This window comes from Astatotilapia calliptera, chromosome 23 (genome assembly GCF_964374335.1).
Source record: "Astatotilapia calliptera chromosome 23, fAstCal68.1, whole genome shotgun sequence".
Lineage (NCBI taxonomy): Eukaryota > Metazoa > Chordata > Actinopteri > Cichliformes > Cichlidae > Astatotilapia > Astatotilapia calliptera.
The window spans coordinates 14222639-14245273 of NC_137443.1; the positions used below are offsets into that span (position 1 = coordinate 14222639).

Sequence of the window (22635 nt, forward strand, 5' to 3'; positions counted from 1 at the left end):
ATGCAAGATACACTATGGAAATCTGTTACATTGTTTTGCACTATGTCCAAGGCTTCAGGGTTTTTGGTATGATATTTTTACTTATATGTCTAATATTTTTAAAAGTAAGATTGAACCAAATCCGACAGTAATCATCTTTGGGATTTCCAACGAAACACAAAATTTACAACACTCTCAAAAAAGGTTTATGGCATATGCTTTGATTATTGCAAAGAAATTGATCCTGCAGCTTTGGAAAGGCAATGAGACTCCTGTATTAAAAATGTGGCTTACTGAACTTATAAACACTCTTCACCTTGAAAAAATAAGATATAGTATGAATGACAATGTAAAAGATTTTGAATTAATCTGGCACCCTTTACTTATATACCTTGGGAAAATATAAAACTTTGTTTACTTGTTTCTCTTCCCTTTTGTCGACAGCCGGGGTATTGGGACCCCTTATGGGTGACTGCGGGGTTTTTTTTTTTGTTTGGTTTTTTTTTTGTTTTTTTGTTGTTGTTGGTGTTGTTTAATTATTTGCCTTGTTAGTTTAGAGAAAAAAAGGAGCATAAGCTATGTTATGTCAATTTGTAAAAACTACAATCATGATACTTGCTCTCAATAAAAATATTTGAAACAAAAGAAGAGTTCTAAATGACAGCTTTCTTATAGTGTTTTAATATGCAAAATTCCATTGGCGCCATTACAGCTTTGTAGGATTTAATAATAACCTGCATGACAACACACTATGGCTCAGTTGGTGTTTTTGTTTTGTTTTTTTTTAAAAACAAAACAAAAACGCCACAGCCAAAGTCCCCCACCCCCAAAAAAGAGATTAAATTATTTTCTAACTGAAAAAGACGTATATAATTGTAATGTAGGGCAGGGTTTAATTTTAGCTTGGATCAAACAAACAAATAACCAGCTTTTTTTGCTTTGATAACATTGGCTCTAATATGAGGCGCTGAGCTACCAATTCTCCACGGGCAGTCACCTGACATGCCATCTAGCTCACAGTTAGATTCAACAGGCAATCAAGTTCGTTCTATCCAGTTTGTCCCATAAAAAAAGCTGCGGTACAGGGGTCTGAGGGGTGGGAAGCTTAAGTGCATCATATGTAGGCCAGGCTGGGACAGAGTCGTTTACAGTCTCAGGAGATGACTGGAAAGATAACGCTAGGAGCACATACGTACTATGGAAAATACAAGAACAGGAAAATGAAGCCAAGTCCAGTTCCTGGGCTGTGCGAGTGATACATTTGTTAGGCCTGTGAAGTAGCTAGGAAGCTCGCAATTTTCTAGTTGTTAAATCAGGGTCTCTATGTCACTGTAAAATAAAATAAAAAATCAAGGGTCTTTAACCCCCTGATAAAATTAAAAACAGCTTTTTCTGCAGGCTACACTATCTGGAAATATATGCAGATCAAGCAGAAGGGCAGGATGAGACTTTACAACAGCGCTGTGAAGTCAGTCCTGTTTATGGGTCAGATTACTGAAAACCAAGACAAACGTCAGAGCAACCAAAGACCTCCACACTGGGCATCTTTTCATTTTTTCTAGTAACTGCTTGTCCCTGGTGGTCTGCATCCACTGTGTGATGCCTGCTGGGGGCAAAAAAAAAGGAACACCAGGCGACAGCGGTCTCGTGCCTCAGGAGACGTGCACATCATGCAGTGAAAGAAAGCTGAAACAGACACCAAACTGCTGATCCAGAGACAAAAGCAGCCGAATTCAACTGATGATCATTCCATTGGTTCAAAATACACGAACCTTGTGGTTTTTACTTCCTCCTCGAAGATGTTAGTCATCTCAGCTCTTACAGTGCATTGCTGTAACGGGATTTGATTTATGGGCTTGATTTATAAGAAAGGAAAAAGTCAAAATGAATACATTAAAACTTTTTCTTTAATTTAGTTTTATTTTTTTCTCTTCTGATTATTTTGTTCACACTCACGGAAACATCACTTTACCCTTACTTTTGCATATTTTCTGTAAACGTGTGTTAAAACTGAACTAAACTGGGATCAATCTTCTTTCTTGAAAACACATCATCTCTTTCCCTGGAAACATTTTAGTCGCTTTTCTCTGCAGAAAACCACTTTTAGAAGTTTCTTTACATCCAGTAACTAAAAAGGAGTTTTAGCATCCAAGTTTAGGAATAAAAAACTGAATCCCCCTTAATGATGTGAATTTAGCATGACCGAACTTCCCGAACGAAGAGCACTGCTGAGCTTTTACAGATGGCCTGCAAACAACAGCACTAGATGAACTTCAGGGTTCCTTAAAGCCAGAAGAAAAACTCGCATTAAGTCACCATCTTTGTGGCTTTCTTTCACTCACTTCAAAGAGGCTGTACATCAGTTTCTTTCTTTTCTTCCTTGGAGCAGCCCGAGGGCAGACGCAAATGAAGGCAGGGAGAGGAATCTGGGGAAGACTGTCCTATAAAAAGGCTCCTCATTCATGGTTACTTTTTGCTCAAAAGGGACTCATTCGTTTACTCAACAAATATCAACCAGTTCACTGAGAAAATGATCAGCAGTTTCATTTCATCCTGAATAAAGGGTCATTTAAGAGGCCTCTCATCTCACACCTACTCATCTATATTTGGCTTTGTGTGTGCAGTTGTGGCCAAAGGTTTTGGCAGTGGCACAAAGTTTGTTTTTTTACACGTTTTTGTGATTTATTGAACAACAATCACAAGGATTTCACACATATCGAAAAACTTATTGGCAAATAAATAAAACTTTAGTTTTAGCAGTGAGGCCACTGGCAAAACTTTTGGTCACGACTGTACAGCAGCCTTTGAAAGGCTAGGTTGTGAGCACGAGGTCAGATGTAGGGAGGTGCATTCCCCTAACACAGCATATCACCTATTTTATGACAGCACAAAGATGAAAAGGCTCCATCTGATTTAAGCTTCTCCTGCTCCTAACATTTCTCAAGTCAAATTAAATAACCCTACAATACTGAAAGAAAACATGACAGTATATTTCCGATTTCAACAGGAGGGCAACCATCTTCTAAAACGTGTTGATGCCTTGCAGAACTTCTGAGTGCAGAGATTTTCAGACAAAAGATGTGAAGGCAGGGGCTCCTCTATTCAGCTACGGGATCCTTGGAGAGTGGCATGAAGGAAATGAATACTGCTGCCAATCACTCCTCACTGTTCACAGGCTCTTTTTCAAAGCCCAGGCTTTGTCTTTCAGGTCTTTGGAGGAGGGGAGGAAAGCCTGTTACCCGACCTGGACGTAGAGTTTTACTCCTTAGCTTGCATGTTGAAAAAGATCTGGCTTTATTTGTCATTTTTGGAGGATTTACACTCAACTCTGACCTACTCGCCTGACTGCGAGACTGAAAAACATGACTACACAGCTAGAAGTTTTCCCCTTGGAAGGAACAACGATGTGCAAAGGAAAGGATCTATATGTTTTGAAGGAAACCTATTATGCTCATTTCCAGCTTTATATGTTTAATGTTAGACTACTAAAATAAAATTATTCGTCTCAGCTGCTCTTAGATTCTTGCAGTCTAAGAGTATCTTTGAATGAGTCACATTTGAAAATATTCCTTGATATGATTGACAGTTCATCCTCTGCGTCTCTGGCGTTAGCATCTTTCTCTTTCCATTTGTCTTTCTGAATTTATCTTCACTCCATCTTTTTTTCCTCGAGCTTTACTAGAGTAGCTTTGCTTGACTCGCAGTCCAAAATAATCCTCATCTTAAACTGGGCCTTGAAACAGCACCTCAGTTCATCATAACGTACTGTTCAGACTATTTGACGCTTACTGACTGCATCTCTATGACACATAGCAAACAATGCATTGGTGGCACAGCACCCTAAAACAGAAAATGGGTTTCCAGAGTTGACAACAACGGCACTCATTACTGTGATCATAATCAAATCCTTCAGAGGTAAAAACCCAGTGACAGTCCTTCAAACCATCTGATCAACAAGCTTAAATGTGAAGAAAAGCATTTTTTCCAGCTCCTCCCACCAGCGATAAAGCTGACGAATAAAGAAGTTATAAAGTAAAATATATTGCATTGAACACTAAGATAACACAGACTTGCCTGATCAGCCCATCATAGACATCTTCAGTTTTATTAAGATTTTTGAATCCTTAAGATGTTTATGCTGTTCGTGTATGTGCTGTACATGCTACAGCAGAGAGTGAACCTACCAGCAAAGCAGTAATTCAACATGTCCAAAATAATACAGTCATGTAATACACGATGTAGTTGTAAATTGCCTTGCGTTATCGAGCAGCCAAACTATGATATCACGTGTTTCAATAATAAACATAATTCATACATCTTAGAATGTCAAACATTATTTCACTTATTTGTCTTTAAAAATCTTTTTTTTTCCGCCATTAGATATATTTATATTGTAGTTATTAGTAGTAGTTATTAAGGGCCCTTTAAGGACGACCGTGGTTCAGGGGGTTGGGAAGCTCATCTTGTAACCGGTTCGATCCCCTGCTCTGTCTGTCTTGGTCGTTGTGTCCTTGGGCAAGAAGACACTTCACCTACCGCCTACTGGTGTTGGCCAGAGGGGCCGATGGTGCAAGCCTCGCTTCTGTCAGTCAGTGGCTACAACTGTAGCTTGCCTCTACCAGTGTGTGAATGTGAGAGTGAATGAATAGTGGAATTGTAAAGTGCTTTGAGGGTCTCGAAAAGCGCTACATAAATGCAATCTATTATTAATAATAAAACTATTCTGGTAGCACTATGATGCTTTCTGTTGGATTTCCTTTATGAAACTGACTCAGTCTCTCAACAAATTTAGATGCATTAAACGTAATTCCCATTCCCAAAAGTAGGGCAGGGCAATATGGCCAAAAATATTTATCACAATATAGATTTGAAAATATGCGATAACGATATAACTGACGCAAGACAAAACTCCACAACTTTATTAGTGCAAAAAAAACCCATCAATGTATTTTCACTTAAACAAGCAGCTGTTTTTTTTTTTAAGTGCATTAAAGCTATATAAAAATTTAACATTGCAAATGCAAATTCCTTGCTGACAGTTTAACCAAAAGGCATTTCCAGTGGAAATTGGCCGACATATCCTGAGCATAACCATGTATAATATCCACAAAACTTAAAAACAGGTTATACACACACAATACGATAATATTATGTTGAAGCACAGTACATATCACTCCGCGAGGCTCCTGACTACGGTAGCCGTAATGCTCCGACAATCCATCAAGCGGTGTGGCTTCGTAGTTTAGCAAAGTCGTACTCAAACATTTTTGACAGATTTTTGAGCAGGGTACCACATAAAATCGGTTCGAGGTCAGTAAGCACAACCAGAATTCATACATAAGGCACACCAGGATATGAGGGGCACTGTCGATTTTTCCGAAAATCAAAGGATAGATTTTAAGTGTGCCGTATTTTTCCGAAAAACACAGTAATAACAACGGCCCGCTTGCATGCTCGACCAAAAATTGTGCTTTGGTGTGTATCTGATGGACGAAAGCCAAACCAGTTCCACACCAGTGAAGTTGCACTATTTTTACAAACCAATTCTGGTTCATCCGTTTCATTCAACAATCCGCTTTCACCCTTCTCATTCTCCGTCGCCACCATGCTTTTTCCGCCATGTGTGAATGAAAACAAAGGCACTGTGCATGCGCATTTCACCCATATTCTATCACGATATTTCATTTTACCCAAAAGTATTTCAAAACAATTTTAATAGGAAAACGGCTCATTTTGTCTGCACAATTCTAATTTTTAGCTGGGGTCTGAGGAAGCAAAGGTTTTGCTTGACTTGTAGAGCTCTGGAAAAGCATTGCACTAATACAGAGCAAAGATTAGACAACAAGGATCTTGTATGCAGCTTTTCCACCAAGAAAAATCTTCTGTGTTACAGATTTAACCCACTGGGGATCGTACCCTGGAAAAATAGGCTCAGTGAGGTTGTTATTATAGGTGACAGTAAATGAATGTACAGAAAACTTATTTTTGCTTCATGTTTTAAATAATCACATGGATGGTCAACATGACAGGAAAGAGAGAAAGACACAAAGAAAGCCATTGAGGCCTGTAAAACCAGTGTCACAGCTCGGGTCACGGGCCGCATGAATGCAGTCCAAGGTGGCCAATGTGATGCAGCGTCTGTGTGAAAACCAAACGAACAATAACGGTCACGGTGGTTTTAAGAGGTTTCTGAAAAGCCTCTAAAATGGAAGATCTAACAGACTGTTATAGTAAACATTCACATTTGGTAAGTGGTGGTGAGTTAAAGTTTTAGCAGTAAAGTTTTGCCTTAAAGTATAAATGTTTAGCTTAGAATTCCAAATGGAACTATTTCTTGATTCCCATCCTTATATTTGATGTAAGAAAGTGATGGCCTGTTTCGGTTTTTGATGTTTTATGGACAACAGAATAACTTGATTAACAGACACTCCCCTCTTTCCTCTTCCTCTGAATAAGATCTGTTGTTACTTAACTGACCCAACTCTTTCCCTACTTAAATGTAATTTCTTACAGATGTGATTAACAAACTATGGGTTCAACCTTCATGGAAGTTCATTGCGCTCCTTCATATCAGGAGGAGTGTAATGTTTTGTAAAAAGAGTTGGCTCGTCTTTTAAACTGATCCTGGGGCTCGAGCACTGCTTCAGTAATTTAATCTGACCTGCACAGCTGCAACACAATTCAGACCAAGGATGTGGGCCTGGAGAAAGAGCTGATATGGGAGCTGAGGGTAGGAATGCATGTGGATTCTTGAGGCAGACAGTTCTCTACTCATTTATCATATGCAAAATCAATCAGGGATGCTGCCCGTCTGTCATCCATGCAGAGAGTTTTCCGGTTCTTTACCAGCCCCCTGAGAGTCAGACTGTTTGGTAGAGTTATCAGAATAAAACAGACAGTCCATCAGCTATGAGCGCACACACCACTCCAACACTACATTAAATGGTTATATTACATTTTATTATTATAACAACAACTTCTCAATGCTTTTTCAATGCTGCCTCTGACATAGTCAAACACTATTCTCCTACACAATCTACAATGCTGAGCTCTACTCTCCACCTTCGCCTCTCTAATGGAAACTTTTCTGTGGTTATATATATATAATATAGCTCCTCTGCTCTCCATTTTTAATTGCGGTGTTCCTCAAGGCTCTACATTTGGTCCACTTTTATTACCGTTACCAAAAAGTTAATGATTTTGGTAGTGTTTGCTGCTGATAGCTCGAAAAACTTTGAATAAATTCTGATAATACTTTGTTGGGGGGTGTAGACTGGGGTCATGTTAACATAACATTAAAATATGGTTTACATTAGCCAAGCCCTTCAAGGTCAACTTTAGGGCAGCAATGATTCATTGAGTACGTTGAATAATTCAGTGATAAAAATCTGACACAAATTCTTTGCTTTGAAGCTTCATTTAATACATGGCTCTGTACCGCAACAATCTCGTAATGTAAATGCAAATGTGTCACCTACATTTGCGACTAAGACAGACCCGCAATAGAAACATATTCAGAAGCAGAGTGTGAAGTTGAATGTTGATAACTTGTGTCAGCTGTTATGCAGATGACACAACTAGATCCTTGATCATTTACCTGCCTAAGTGATGTTAAATGCAGGGTTTCCCAAAAAAAAAATCTAAATTCTGTTCCCTTTGCCAACAGTTTGCTTGGTTCAATGGCCACAAATACCAAGCAGCCTTCCCACAAGCAAGACTCGAAGCTAGCCAATTAGGCAATAAACTCACCAGGAATGTGTTTACTGATGTCATGAAGCAAGAGTCTATTTTCCCATAGATTTCTATACAACTCAAAGTGTTCCTGAAACTTAATGAGTTGCCCTCTGTTTGTTGAAATAATGCAACAACCTGCAACAATGCTGAAAAACAGGCCAGCCAATTTCATTACTTACACCTGCTTTTCCTACTCTGATCTGTCCCAAAGATTCCCAAGAAAAGAGTCTTATGTGTTGACTCACAGGCCAGTTAACAGTGTAACTGTACACAGAGTGGCTGTGTGAATAACACATTAATTACATGGCCAAGCACATACCTCAGGTTCAGAGCTTTACTTTATATTAAATAAAAGCTTTTCCTGTTGTGGTAGTGAAAACTATTTTAGGAGATTAAAGCCCCCTCTAGCTGAAGTCACGGACATGTTCCTGCACACAAGGCTGGTAAAGTGCACTTCTGAATACCCCCACTTTGGGGGTTTCAAAGGTGTTTCCATATGGTGTTAACTAAAATGTAAAAGCTGCATTGTTTCCACTCAACCTGATTGTTGTAGATAGTCTTATTTATGCAACAGCTTGCTCTCAAAGCATTCTTATAGTGAATAAGGGGACAGCACTGATTCAGCAATGAATAATAAAACACATGAACTTACTGTACCTTGCATAAAATGACAGTTGCTCATCAGCTGGTTTGTGACTTATGTTTCAATGTCAGTTCAGAGTCAAACTAACCTATTGAAGACACATTAACCTGCACTTTTACTATGTCACATTTAGACACAGCATAGTGCAACTTAGTGCTGACAATGCCTGATAGAATTATTCGAAGTCTTAAAAAACTGCAGAAACTGAATTATCCCCACTATGACCTATGAAATTAAATTTTTTTGTAGATGCATGTTATAAATCTGCTTTCATAAATGTGTTTGACATCTTACAAAATACAGAGACCTGATTAAAACCAAAAGTAAACTGCAGTCAGACTCTCCGGCAGGCTGTCTACATTACGATGCTGACACCGGGCAACTCAACTCTCAAGCAAGTTTAATTCCTGCAGTTACTGCTGCATCATGGAAGATTCTGTCCACACATACTTTTAGCGCCGCAGACATAGTTGTCAAACATTAAGAGATTTCGCCGTACAACCAGATGAGGTTTCAGGCAAACCGCAAGAGAGGCCCTGGTCTGGCAGCAGAAGATTAACTGTAACGTGATGGAGAACAAGGGGAACCCAAAGGGACAGAGTCAGCCAACGATCCAACACCAGTCAGAGAGGAGAGAGAAAGCACAAAGGGTGGTACATTGGGCAGTTAACAAGTCAAGGCTGCAGGCAATGAAATACTGAATGCATGTGGCATGAGGACACAAGGGCTCAATTTGGGAAATGGTGGGGGCATAATTTTGGCAGGGAGACTACAGTCCTTTCTTTGAAAATTTAGGAAATTCTCGTTACATTTCCTGAAATTATACACGGCACAGTCACTCCATATAAAATTAAATCTGGAAAAAGTCCCTGACCCTCAAAATCAGCAAATATTTTTTGGACATTAAGTTTAGGATATTAAATTTACACACAGAAACTTTTACCATGATATTAATGTGTGAATGCCTCAACCCGCTGGCAAAGGTTCGAATCCTACGTGTGACGGTTTCCACACATCTTCCCGCTTGCCTCCGCTCTGCTTTCTTGACACTCTTCAGTGTACCCTTTCACATACAGCCATCTTCAGCAAGCACTTCCGCTTCTACACCTCTTTTCAGCAGATAATTCTGCTTTTTCAGTTGTTTTCAGCAGATTCCAATATGAGGCATTCACACTGCATTTTCGCAGGAAATGCAACTTTTTCTAGTTATTATTATTCTAGTTGCTCTGACCTTTGCTGGTTAACTAGTCCCCCAGTTTTCAGCCGATTTTCAAACTTTAAACTGTTCTGCTCTTTCTGCTGAAGCGTGCTGTATCTTTTGGTGCTCATAACTTCTATACTTTTTCAGATATTAAGCTTTTTATGCGATTTTTTGGCCCATTTTGCTGAATGGGACAACATTATCAGTGTGATCACCAGTTTAGCTTGCTGAGCTGAGCCATGTTTTAGCTCAGTGAGATGGAGCAACCGTTCTTAGAGCAGACAGGCCGGGTTCTGCTGATTCACCTCTTTTCAGGACAATTTTCAGGTTCTTTGTCTGTTTTTTGCTGAACATTCAGCATTTTCACCCATTTTCAGCACAATTTAGCTTCTTCTGCTTGAGACCAGAACTGGTTTGGCTCAGTGGAATGAGCAGCCGCCGTGAGATCCGGTGGCAATGGTTCGAATCCTACATGTGACAGTTGCCGCACATCTTCCCTGCTTGCATGTAATCTGCTTTCTTAACACTGCCCTTTCAAATAGAGCCATTTTCAGCAAAGAGTTCAGCTTCTACACAGTGTTTTTTTCAACAGGTTCTCCTTCTTCTGCTGTTTTCAGATTACACTACAAGGCATTCACACTGCATTTTCACAGGAAATGCAACTTTTTCTAGTGAATATTTGAATTCATGTGTTACAAAGCCTCCAAGTACATCAAGGTTAAAAATTACAATTTTTTTTTTTTTAATTTACATTACTACTTCACCCTTTCGGAGCCCCTGTAGATTCAAAGTACAGGAGACATTCACATAGTGATGTAGAAGAACAGCCCTGACGACTTCATGTGACTCATGTGACATCTCCTGTACTTGAAGACTTAAGGGCTCAAAAACTATGGAAAAAGAAAACTAAATGGGTATTTTCCCCATCAAATCCTATTTAACTTCCTTAAATATCTCAAGGGTATTGTAATTTTTTTTGTTTTTAAATCTGCTAATCCCTGGTGATGCGGTAAAAAAAACACTTGTTCAATAACTAATCAAACAACAGTGCCGGTCATTCTCAAACAAATGATTTAACACCACATCCCAAAAGTCCCTGCTATAAATTAGGCCCATACACAGGGAGGTTTACCAGCACACGGTCCTGTTAAAAAAGCTGGATGCAGCTGGAGGTACTTCCCAAAAGATTCCCCAACAGAAACAACATAATTCTGCTGATGCCACTATAAGATGACTCGTTTATCGAAAGGAAGACGTCAGTTAACAGGAGCTGCAACACGAGATTACTCCCTCCACGGGGACATTACATACAAACACTTCTACCCCTTCATTAGCCTGTGCACATGGTAAATGGCTGGTTTCAAAGTGCACGTTCAACACTTCTAAAGCAAACCCTCCATTAACAACTTAGGACCGATTCACAGGCTGGCTTCACCTTGTCACTAAGATTTTAAACATTCAGACAGTGTTAGACCAACATAACACTGATGGCTTGCACCAACAGCAGCACAGTCATGAGATGACAACCAGCACTTCCGATTATTCTGCTGATGTTCTAATGCCACTGTACATTTAATCCTAATCAGCAACATCATAACAATCATGAGACACAACCTTATAAACTGACCAACCACAACAACAACAACAAAAACGACGACCAATTATATCACAACATATCAGAAACATGTAAAGGTTACTTTGACCCGTACATGTACAGTACTGATGCCTCATCAGTGACACTGGCAGTCAACTAATAAATTCACGAGGACAATTTAAATAAATATTCAAGAAATAACTTGCAAATTTACCAAATAGAACAAAATAATTAGACAAAAAAATCTTTAAAAGAAAGTCTTAAATTAAGACAAAACTTGCCAATTTACAAGAACATAAGTGATAAACTTAAAATATTTTTAAACTCCTATATTTCCTAGATAAACGGATAAATTCATTAGACAAATGTGCAAAAATACGACATTAAAAAAAAAAGGAGAAAAGTAAAAGAAAACGTCTGATTCACGAGAGAATTTTTTGGGGGAAACCCCCCCAAAAAAAGAAAATTCACTAGAAAAACTGAAACATTTACCCCCACAAACTAATTGACGAATCAAATGGACAAAAACTGGCAAATTTAGGATTAAAGGGGCAATTTCAAAAGACAAAAACAGTGAAATATACGGGAAAGGGGGCAATTTTTCAAGAACAAATATTATTTTATGAAAAACGAACACAATTAGAAGAGAAAACTCACAAATTTGCCAGATAAAAAATAAGAATTTATGAGAATTTTTTTTACTTTTACAAATACAGAGGAAACACTAGAAAAAAATAGAAAAGAATCACAGCTGTAAATCATTGATATAATGTACCTGCACAATTAGCTGTAACAGTTCGGTGGAGTTCGTCCAAGTTTTAAAGCTAAATTTACAGATGTGAGGGGCACACAAACACATGAAGTGGACAGACAAGTGGACAGATTGCAAAGTTTGAACACAGCTGGATTACTATGCAGGCCTCCTTACCCAGGAGCTTCTTCACCTCCTCCACACTCATGTAGATGTTGACTCCGGGGTTGTTGTTGTTGTTGTTGACGCCTACGGGGCTGCCCGGGCTGGCCAGGCAGCCGGCCCCTTCCAGCAGCAGCAGGAAGAAGAAGCCCCCCAGCCTCCAGAGCACCGAGTGCGGCCACACTCGGGACTCGGACGGGCTGCCGGAGCCGCGGATCAACCCCAGCATAACGACGGTGGTTGTCTGGCTCGCTGTTGTTCTCGCTGTTCCCAGAGAATTTCTTTCTCATCCGTATCTGAAATTAATCCCGGGAGGCAACATTACGAGTTACTTCAAGCCCCGACACTCTTACTCACTATCGTGTTTTTAGGATTTTTTTTGTCCTTTCGTGGTAGCTGGAGCGGGCTAAGTTAGCCGGAGCGGGCTAACTTTCAGTCAGGCTGTGCTAACCGTCCGCGGTCCGACTCGCAGTTGATTGTTTGACTGTTCAGGAGATTTACGAGCAACGTAAAATACACACCGGATATCTCCACATTGAGACGCTTTGATTTCTGTGGGTAGAAGCGAAAGAAGAGTAAAAAGTGCCCTAAGCAGCAAACTAGCTAATACATCCAGCTTTCCCCCTCCATGGTCTCTGCTCCCGACGCTTTTTCCTCTCAGTTTTCACTCCGGGCAGGAAGGGGGGCAACGGGGGCGCGCAGCGCTCTGGCTTCTGCTGCCTTCACGTGCCGTCGGAAATATTACAGCCAGCGGACAATAAGGAAACAACAAGTTAATGTCATTTATTTATTTATATTATTATAATTTCTACATTAAAAGATACGCATGCCTCAAATAAAGATATAAAGAATGCATAAAGTGGAAAAAAGACCGACTTTATCTAGATGGCATGTTAGACTTTAAAAAAAGGATATTTTTTGTTGGGTTGGTGATTTAGGTTGGAAATTTACAAAAAAAAAACCCAGTTAAATTTAAAAGAAAAGGATTGCAAATTACAAAAAACGCATAAGAAAAAGCTATAATGACAAAAGCTAAAAAAAAAAAAGTATGGCAAAAGGTTCCAGATTGATATAAATTATTTAAATTTATAAGAAAAATGGAAATTTTATGAGACAAAATGTAATATTTATGAAAAGTCAAACTGAAAAGGAAAAAGTTCAAATCGTGTGATTAAAAAACCCCCAGACATATTTATTTTTTTAAAATTAAATAAATTGTGAGGGAAATATTTACAAGACAAATTTTAAATTCTTTTATTAAAAAATGGCAGTTTAAAAATAAATCTACTAGGAAATAAAAGGGAAATAAAAGAAAAAAGGAACAAAAATATTAAAAACGGATATATTTAGGAGAAAAACTGAAAAAAATAATTGTTTAATAAAGGAATGACATTATCTTTTAGGTTTAAGTTCACAAAGAAATTCACATATTTGATCTCATGAGATCAATGATTATGATTAAACATTATCAGAGCACCAACAACACCTCTTTCCAGTCATATAACCCAACACAAGATAGCTCATTTTCACTGAAACAAGGTTTCCTAGATTAGCAACACTGGTCTCTGAGTCCAGCAGATGTGAAAGGGAGAAACAACTTTGTTGTTTACATGTTCTGTATAACAGTTCATAGATATACTGATGAAACAACTTAAGGTCGTCAAGAAGTTTTTCAAAATCCTTAAAGGATCTGGATGGCACAGCTTCTCCGTTTTAAGTGGAAGCTTTCTTTGAAATTTCTTGCTTCACTGTCTGTTCAGCTTTGGACTTTTGGCATGGAGGGCATGTCCTTTACTTGAGAACATCCAGTTGTTGTGACACTCACTGCAGTGTCCTTATCAGCTGTTCCACTGTAATATAAACAATACCCCAGTGGCTCTGGTGTGAGGCTTTTCTTTAAGGCAGTAAACAAGTGGGTCTAATATGGCAAATTAATATTTCATCTGCCTCCAGCTGGTTTGAATTCTGGTAAATATGATTCATATTATTTTCTCATCGATCAGTGGCCCTTCGTCATCTTTTTTTTCTTCTTTATTTAGTTTACATTTGCCTTTAATTTGACCCCTGTCTGTATATAGCCTGAGGCTTAGAAGAGTCACTTTGGCAGAGCTAGAGACTCATGACTACAGGGCGTTAGGCAGACAAATTACAGCAGCGAGGAAGCTTTTGTTATGTGGTGATGTTCTGATAGAGCAGTCTCCTTTCTGACTGGGGTGATTGATTAACAAAACCCAAGGCATGCCCATGCTCTGTTTTCTTTCATGAAGTATGTCCCAAATTGGCCTAATTTAATGATTAAAGCTAAAGTTTGGATTTGGAGTCTTTAATTTTGCATCTCCGCCCACTTTTGCATGCTTCAGTAACTCAATAAACCAGACACACACAGGAACAAAGAGAAGAGCAGTGACGTTCAGTAGTAAACTTTAAAAAAAAAAGTCTCCATTAACAGAGTAAACAAAGTTGTGGGTGTTTTCTCTTCTTAAAATGAGCCTATTCTGCTTTTCCTTATTTTCTGTCAAACTTATACTGTAACACAGGTGGATGCTCATATTAAAAGTAGCCAGGGAGTGAGGTTGGGAGCCCAAAACTCAAGCTTCAGATTGCAGAGTTAGTGAACCAAAAACTGCAGTTGCTCAGATTCTTAAAGGCTGGCTCCAAAAGTGAGTCAGTTTCCGCAGATTCTCATGTTAAAATAGCCAATTTCAGCTATATAAACAATACTTTTACAGCCTGGTAAAGATTTTGAGCTCTGTAGTTAATTTCCTCCTTTATAACAAGCGGATAATTACTGGTCGGTCTCTTAGGCTTCACCTTTACCAAGCAGTGTCATTAAACTGTAGCACTTAACCATGTTTGAGCTGTTGGTGTATTTTGTAGCAGTTTTAATGCATTCATCTGGCTTGCTGTAAAGTGCACACCATCCAAGCGGTCTGTGTTTAAAGAGTGAAATTCCACGATATTTATTTGGATGTTGGTTTGGCATTAATCAGAAAATATCTCCATTTCTGTGAGCCGCTATACAATTTATAAATGCCACTTTATTAGCACCACACAAAAGTACTAATAAACTAAGTTGTCAGTGTTAGCTGATAGCTTAGCAATCTCTAAATATGGTAATTTATAGCTCTAAAAAAGCACAAAACAAACAGACGAACACAAATATAGTCATGCCTACAAATCTGAGTCTTCAAAATATAGATGCCAAGGTGGTCACATCTATCTTTTGCACATAGCCTATGGACATTTTTTCCTACTCTGGCTTTGCATGATGCCTATCAGTGAAACAGGATATCCCTAATATGGTCATCTGTGGCACACAACTCCACTTACTTGCTATTCAAACCATTTATGAGGGGCAACACATTAAAAGACATGAGCCAAACCAGCTTGTTTCAGACAGAGGGCGAACTGAGGCACTGCACCAAGACCCAGTTTAAGATAAGGATTATTGTGAGCCATGAACTAATGCTAAATTGTGCTAAGCTACTGTAATAGATTACAAAAACAGTATAATGGCGCTAAAAATGAGTACAACCGCTCTCCTTTAATCTGTTAATAAAATACTTTTAGTATAGTTTTTGATGCTGTCAAAACACGATAGATTCAACACAGTGTGACAAATGATGGCAAGAACTGCAACACACACACAACAGGAATCATTTTAACATTTTTATTATTAAAATATTCACCTACAAAATGGCCTATAAACACTATTTACAGATTAGTGAGCAGCGACGCCTGCTGAGACACAGAGGAACATATTCTACACAGAAAACGCTGTGCATCATTGTCAGAGGACGAGATCAGTTTAAGGGTGAAAGTACACATTTCCTGCTGTCTTCGTAAGGAGATGATGGGACTGATGTAAGGAAAAGACTCTGCCTTTACTTCCCTGAGGGACAAACCTGCAGCTGAATCACAAACGTAAACCTCTCCGAATGTGTCAGCATTGGACGTTGAAATGAGGTATATAAGGTCTCTGATGCAGTGCAGTTGACTGCCTAGGATTCATATTTGCATACCATATGTGGTTGTATGAAACTCAGTCAGCAAACACTGCAAATGATACGTGATGCGGGACGTTTTTCATCTGACTGATCGTGCTACCGCGAGCTACAAAGGCAACTCTCGGGATGCAGCCTCATATTCAGATGGTTGATGGTTTGTTTGTGAAATGTTACAGTGGGCTCTGACAGGGTTTTTCAGCACAAAAAATGACCATAATCAGTTACTTCAAGTAGATTATAAACACCAAAATTGAAGTAAGGAGGTTTTTCACATGACAGTGATGACAGTCCTTTCATCAGGCTCCAAGTGCTCTAGAGAGAGAGAGAGAAAAGAAAAGTCTCATTTTGAGGGTAAGTGCTGAAAATCTTGTGATCCTCTACAATAGCAGTTCATAAAAAGGGCTGAAAAAAAAATCACAAACCTTTATTGTTGTGTGTTTGTTCTTCTGGCTGTTAAGACAGTTAAAGTTAGTCTGTGAACAGCATTGCATTTGTTTATCGTCTTACAAATATTGCGCAGACAGATTGTTTAACTCACTCTGACTCTTCTTGGAAGGCGTCGGTTCACAAATCTCTCGATAACACACATCCTGCTGCACTTTATATGTCCTTTTATACCTACGAAAGAGAATGCAGGCACTTTTATTGGATCCATTAGGTCACACTTAAACATTTAATTCAAGCCCAGATTGGCAGACGTATGTTTGACGTGACTTACAGGTAATGGCACACACCACCCTCCCAGACGGGCACGCTCTTGGTTTCAGAGTACAGGCGGGTACACGGGTGTGGCACTCGCTGGCACGCTGCAAAAACAGAGGTTAAAGTTAAACAACATGAGGTCTGAGTGCTTTATCAGCAAAGGAAAAGTCTGCGGGATGGTTTAGGAGCAGAGCTTCTCTGCGGCTGATGGATGGCTTTAGGAAAGGAATGTTTAAACAATCTGACGCTGGATGTTTGGGTGCAGAGTCAGCGGGGAGGTGGGGTATGTGGACTGTGTCCTCACACACACATTCATCAGCATGTACATATAAGTGAAATAAAATATTCTTCTACTCTGTCTTTGGAGGAGGAGGTGCATGACTTGATTGTAATAAGGTTTATTCCCTTTTTGAGACATACTGTTCAGTCAGCGTTAGTCATTTCCAAATGCTTCGAATAAAGGCATGTGCATATTCTACTACAAACAGTTATACTGTGAAATAACCACAACAGTCATACCTTTTACAACCAACAATCATTAATATATAATAATAAATAATATTATTACAGTTGATTTGTATAGCACATTTTTAAAACCAGTGCTAAAAAAGAAACACAGAACTGAAGAACAAAGTAGGAGGAAATTATAATTAAAAAATTACAAATAATTTAAAATAAGTCATTCAAGTTTCAAGTGGACTGTCAAAATTAGAATAAGATACGACGTGATTCCAAATTGTAATGAATAACCTTGAATTAAGATAGAATCTAATTAAGCTACTTGTTTAAACCAAGAATCAATGTGGAAAAAAATGATGGGCTAGTCCATTTTTGCTGAAATTTCATTGCAGCACAGTATCAGACCACCTAAAGAGCAGCATCTGAGACCTTACACACTATGCTGAGATGCATAGTGTGCAAAAGTCACCAACTCTCTGCTAACTCAAAAACTACTGGGCTACAACCTTTGGCATGAACATCAGCACAAAAACTGTATGCTGGGAGCTTCATGGTATGGGGTTTTTACGGCTCCTGTAGCTTTAACGTGCTGGTGACTCAGTATTTTTGTTCATATAGGGTAGTTTTAAAGCATGCCTTCAGTTGAAAACTGCAAAACAAATGACAATGTGTTCAAAATATTCTGCGTTGGGTTCACTGATTCATTTCTACAACGTCTCTCCTGATTATCTCCAGCTTTGCCTCTGCAATCTAATTTCTACACTTCTCTAAACGTGGCTACATTTCTCTGTGAGCATATCATCCATGCATGATTCATGATGCGATTTAAAGTAGCTTAGTTATCCTTAAATTTATTGTGTAGCCTGTAAAAGTGGCCCAGCAAATAGGTTCATCAATCACATAATACTGACTCTTGAAGTGACTTGAGCCAAATGCTGTAAAAGTTGGTTGCCTGTCCAGTTCATATGCTCTGACACTGTCTATCTATCTCTGTGTTGGCCCTGTGATGAACTGCGAACCAGGTCAGCATGCATGGATATCCCCTCCTTATGTGTCTCCACAAATCTAACAGCAACAATCAGGTTAAGGGTGAGTGAGGGTGGTTATCAACTCAATAAATTAATCAAGACTTTCCCAATCTACCAGTGAATGCATACAAAAGGAAAGAGGCAGGGTTGACAGCATCAAATCACTCACAAACATGGACAGGTTGACTGATGGCAGAGTAACTCGTTTTATCCTGACTGTTAGGGTAAGTGAATCCAGACAGAAGGATATTGAACCTCCTTCATGAAGCTGGTTGCACTCAGTAGCCTGAGTTTTGCTGGTACTAAAACACTTAAAGTTGCCTTGTCCTTTAATTTGTCAGCCATCGTGTATTAAATCCATTAAAACTAATTTCTGACTCTTGTGAACTACTTACAATTTGCAAAGTAGTTTCTAAGTGTAAACATTTTAAATGAAACTCTAAACGAGTACGATTTTTCTGTCACAGGAAAGATTCGAACTTAAACCAAGATGCCTACAGTGTGTAGAAGTGCAGATCTCTCCTGAACATCCATAAGAAACACTGAGTTATAAATTTGACAGTAGCTCCCAAAAGAATGTGAGGAAGGTGGCTCAGTGCACACAGGCCAGTGCTGTGCGAATCGAGTGATGGTGTATTTGTGTTGTTTATCGTGCCTCTGACCTGTAAGAGCCATTCATAAATGTCAGAGGGGTCAATTCGCAGTGGATTGTGGCTCCTGCTTTTAAGATAATGAAGGTCTATACATAGCTCACTGCTCTCACGTTGACATTTCATGACAGCATGCAAATCTAACATAAATGAGTCGATGTTCACAACCTGAGAGGCTGCACTGATAGAGTGGCATTATTTAAACTGTGACGTAGAGGAGGGTTTGTATCGATCCAAGCATGCGTTGCTGAAAGACACGGTGGGATGTGAGCATTCGCACATGCTCATGGTCCCCAGAGGATGAACCTAACAACCCTTCACTGAACTGTCACCTACCTCTCCATCAAAGATATTCATGATTGCCCGAGCATGTATTCCACTGATCCCTAAACATCGTCTCTAGCACCACAAATAGACTGTATTGAAAAGATGGATGCTGCCACTGTGACATCACCTGGTTTCTGCACCCTGCATTGTGAAACTTTATTGTTAGCTATTCGACTACTACCGTGTTGTTTTTTAGAAGACTGAAGTCACGTTATTATTTGGCGGAGAGGGTGGACTACTAACTATAAGTTGTTTTTTTACTTAATTATTAATTATTGTCAATTATTCTCAGAGTGGGCGGCGCTACTGGGTGTATATTGTACGTCAGGTCTCTACTGAAATGGGGTATAGTCCAGTGCAGATTTGACTCTTTGGTTGTTAAGATTTCATTTTTGCATCATCATCTTTCTACAGTTGGGTTTATAGTTTAATGGTATAATCTGAGAAAATATAAGTCTGTGTCACAGCTAGTGTAGTCTCATGCTTGCTGAGTGAAATTCTAGGAATTTGTTAGTAGTAGTTGGTGTGATCCACCTCCACTTATGAATGTAGCTTCATACATTCATTGAAGATAACTTTGCACCCTCTCATTCAAATATGGCCACTTCTGACTCCAAAAAACGAACATGGCAGCAGTAACTATTAACACTGAGGCTTTCAAAACCAGCTGTGATGTCAGGGTGGCTACATCCATCTTTTATATACAGGCTTTAGTTCTTTTACAGGATTTGCCAAAAAGCAGCTGACTCATCCCACCCTGAACGTGTAGAGAAGTTGAACATAAACTTACACAGTTCACACTGCCTGCCCTTGAACCCGTCTGCGCAGTCGCAGATGAAGGTGTCGCCTCCGTTCACACACGTACCTCCGTTCTGGCAGGGCAGACTGCGGCAGTCCTGGGGCGACTCTATGAGACAACAGCTGCCATTAACATCCTCAGCTCAGGTTTCAGGCTCACTCTTCCACATTATCCACAGCTGATAGCATGTGTTGATAGCCTCCAGCTCTACCCCCACACAACACAACATGAGTGTCATGTGTAGAAGAGGCTCATCGCTGGGATCAGCTTACATGAGAGGATGTGTAAAAAACACCTACCAAGCTTTGTTCTTAAAGCTTCTTCTCGGATCTCCAGCGCAAGGCTGATTTTGTTTGTTGTTTCTTCCATCTTCTCTAACCTAACTGGTGGCTCAGGTTCTGTAAGGTAAAGCATTTCCTGTTAGAATCATCACGAAAAAAACAAATTAAAAGTCGGAAAGGTGAAATTTAAGTGTTAACTGAGATTTTGAGGAGGTTTCTACGTACCAGTCCCTTAGCTTGAAACAACCACTGATTTAACAGAATGGTTAAAACATATTACAGCATCATGGGTGCATGTGCAGAGGATTAAAACTGCTAAACTTGTAAATAAAAAAGACTGAAATAATAATATTAATAATAATTGCTGCCATTTATCCCATTCATTGTTATTCATTATTTTATTATTCTTTTATTATATATATTTTTAATTATATTATAATTTGGAGTTTGTTTGTTTTTTACCAGTTTTTATCAGTTTTTCGAGTTGATTGTCTATTGCTAAAAAAATATTTCCACTCTTTTCTTAGGGTTTATGGCATCTCCTTGTTGTTGTTTTTTAAGTTATATGTATTTATTCCTTTTTTTAAATTAATTTGACTTGTGTCAAATTAATAAATAAATAATACATTAATTAATAAATTAATTAATAAATCACTTTCGCAATCCTATTGTTTTTCTCTTTTTTTAAAAAAAAATCTGTTATTACTGTGTCTTAATTATCATAATAATTCATTTGCTGACATCTGTCTATTGATATAGGTACTGATTTTCAAATTTAATTTTGGTTGGGGTTTTTTTCAACAACTAAAATGCCCATAAAACTAAAAAATTGACAGAAAGAACTGCGTTCTTACTAATGTAGAATGAATCCATTAAAATACACAGCAGCACTTACTGAGAAAAAATCTGAATAGCCTGGACAACTCCCCTAGCAACGGGGGGAGTTTTTCAGGTGACTCAGGAGTAAAAATTTAAAATACTCCAAAATATTTCATTGATTTTTGTTCCTGGTTTATGGCTAAGTGTTCATATTATCCAAATATTTTAAAATATAGGGTGACACTCACATAGTTGCTTATACTTACTAGTTCGATGCCGGATGGGTTTTCGAGGCAGGTGAGTGAACTTTGCTGTTATCTTTCCCCTCCTGTCAATGAGTTCTGTGTATCTGCAGCACAGATTAACAAAATGCTATCTGGTTAGCATTAACTGTTGATCTACTGTTATATATTTAAAGCAGTTATAATAGTAACTGACATGCTACATGTACCTGGGTAGTTCCTCTGAGTTTTCTTCTTCTGCTGTGCCTGCCACATCCTGAGGCTGAGATGGGGTATCTTGTCTTGTCCCTGCTGGTCTTTCTCTCCTTCCCGGTCTGACCGGCATTGGCACTACATGGAAAGAAAAAAAAAAACATTTCAGGATTCGGGAAATTCAGATTTCAAATTTGAAAGGAAAAAAACAAATCCAGGTGATTGCACACAGCTCACAGGTAGTGAAGGCAAGGTGCTGAGGCACGCTGTGGATCTGCTCCGGCCCCGTGTTTCTGACCGACGTGAGGGCAACGTAGTAGTGCTGCCCTGGGGTCAGCTCACGGAGGGTGTACGATTGCACTCTCCCGTTGGGCAAGAAGCGACTCCTGGTATTCAACCCTCGGGTCACGTTGACCACAAAGCCGTCTGAGACGTGTCTCGGGTGGCGGCTCCAGGTGATCAAGGCTGAGTTTGGGGTCACGTGTGAGAGGGAGAGGTTCTGTGGGGGAAGAGGCCCTGAGGGTAACACATCCAGAGGGTCAAATGATTGTATTAAATGGATTAAAATAATCTCTTTCCTTGGCTGAGTTTCCTCAAATGATTAGGTAGCTTTTTTGCTCTGGCCTGTACAAGGCCTTGTCTGGAGAAAGTTTTGGAGACTATAGAAATGTCTCAAATATCATAAAATGTATATAAAATATGATCAATGACATTATACTTGTGGTTAGGCTTCAAACCTTTTTGATAAAACTTAGAGCTAGAGCGGGATCAGTTATTCTACTATAGACTTCTCGTGATGCACTGGGCACTTATCCACTCTCCTTTTTTCAATTTCCATTTTATTATGCATTTCCTTAATTTTTTCCTTTTTCTTCCTGTTTTTTTACCTTTTTCGCTGCACGCACCTGCTTTTTTCTCTTTTCCCTCATCCCAATAGTAGTTGTCTATTCCTCCTGCAGCCAGTGTGTTTTTGAAGGTCTCTTCCTTTTACAGGGCAGCTCTTCCTTCCTTTCTAAATATGGCTCACAGGGGACCATCAGATAATGTAGCGTCATCTTCAGTACT

General features: G+C 39.1%; 2 protein-coding genes across 5 annotated transcripts in view; both read right to left on the minus strand.

Annotated features, from left to right (window-relative positions):
* Positions 1-12706, minus strand: part of ryk (receptor like tyrosine kinase) — a 57159-nt gene extending 44453 nt beyond the window's left edge. For all 3 annotated transcript variants that reach the window (XM_026158169.2, XM_026158170.2, XM_026158168.2), the window contains exon 1: positions 12080-12706. In XM_026158169.2, the coding sequence (XP_026013954.2) occupies positions 12080-12293 (214 nt within the window). In that variant the 5' untranslated portion in view covers positions 12294-12706. The remainder of the gene's footprint in view (positions 1-12079) is intronic.
* A 3014-nt stretch (positions 12707-15720) lies between these two features.
* sned1 (sushi, nidogen and EGF-like domains 1) overlaps positions 15721-22635 on the minus strand; it is a 63357-nt gene continuing 56442 nt past the window's right edge. Inside the window, exons 22-30 of one of the 2 annotated variants that reach the window (XR_013905512.1) lie at positions 21808-22069; positions 21588-21708; positions 21403-21485; positions 20336-20434; positions 20028-20144; positions 16790-16877; positions 16610-16689; positions 16494-16521; positions 15721-16383 (exon numbers count right to left, since the gene is read on the minus strand). Coding sequence is in view for 1 of the 2 variants with exons in the window: in XM_026157831.2 (XP_026013616.1) it covers positions 16496-16521; positions 16610-16689; positions 16790-16877; positions 20028-20144; positions 20336-20434; positions 21403-21485; positions 21588-21708; positions 21808-22086 (893 nt within the window). In the remaining variant the exon portion in view is untranslated. Of the gene's footprint in view, positions 16384-16493; positions 16522-16609; positions 16690-16789; positions 16878-20027; positions 20145-20335; positions 20435-21402; positions 21486-21587; positions 21709-21807; positions 22087-22635 lie in introns of both variants that reach the window. The other variant, XM_026157831.2, reaches the window with a different exon arrangement.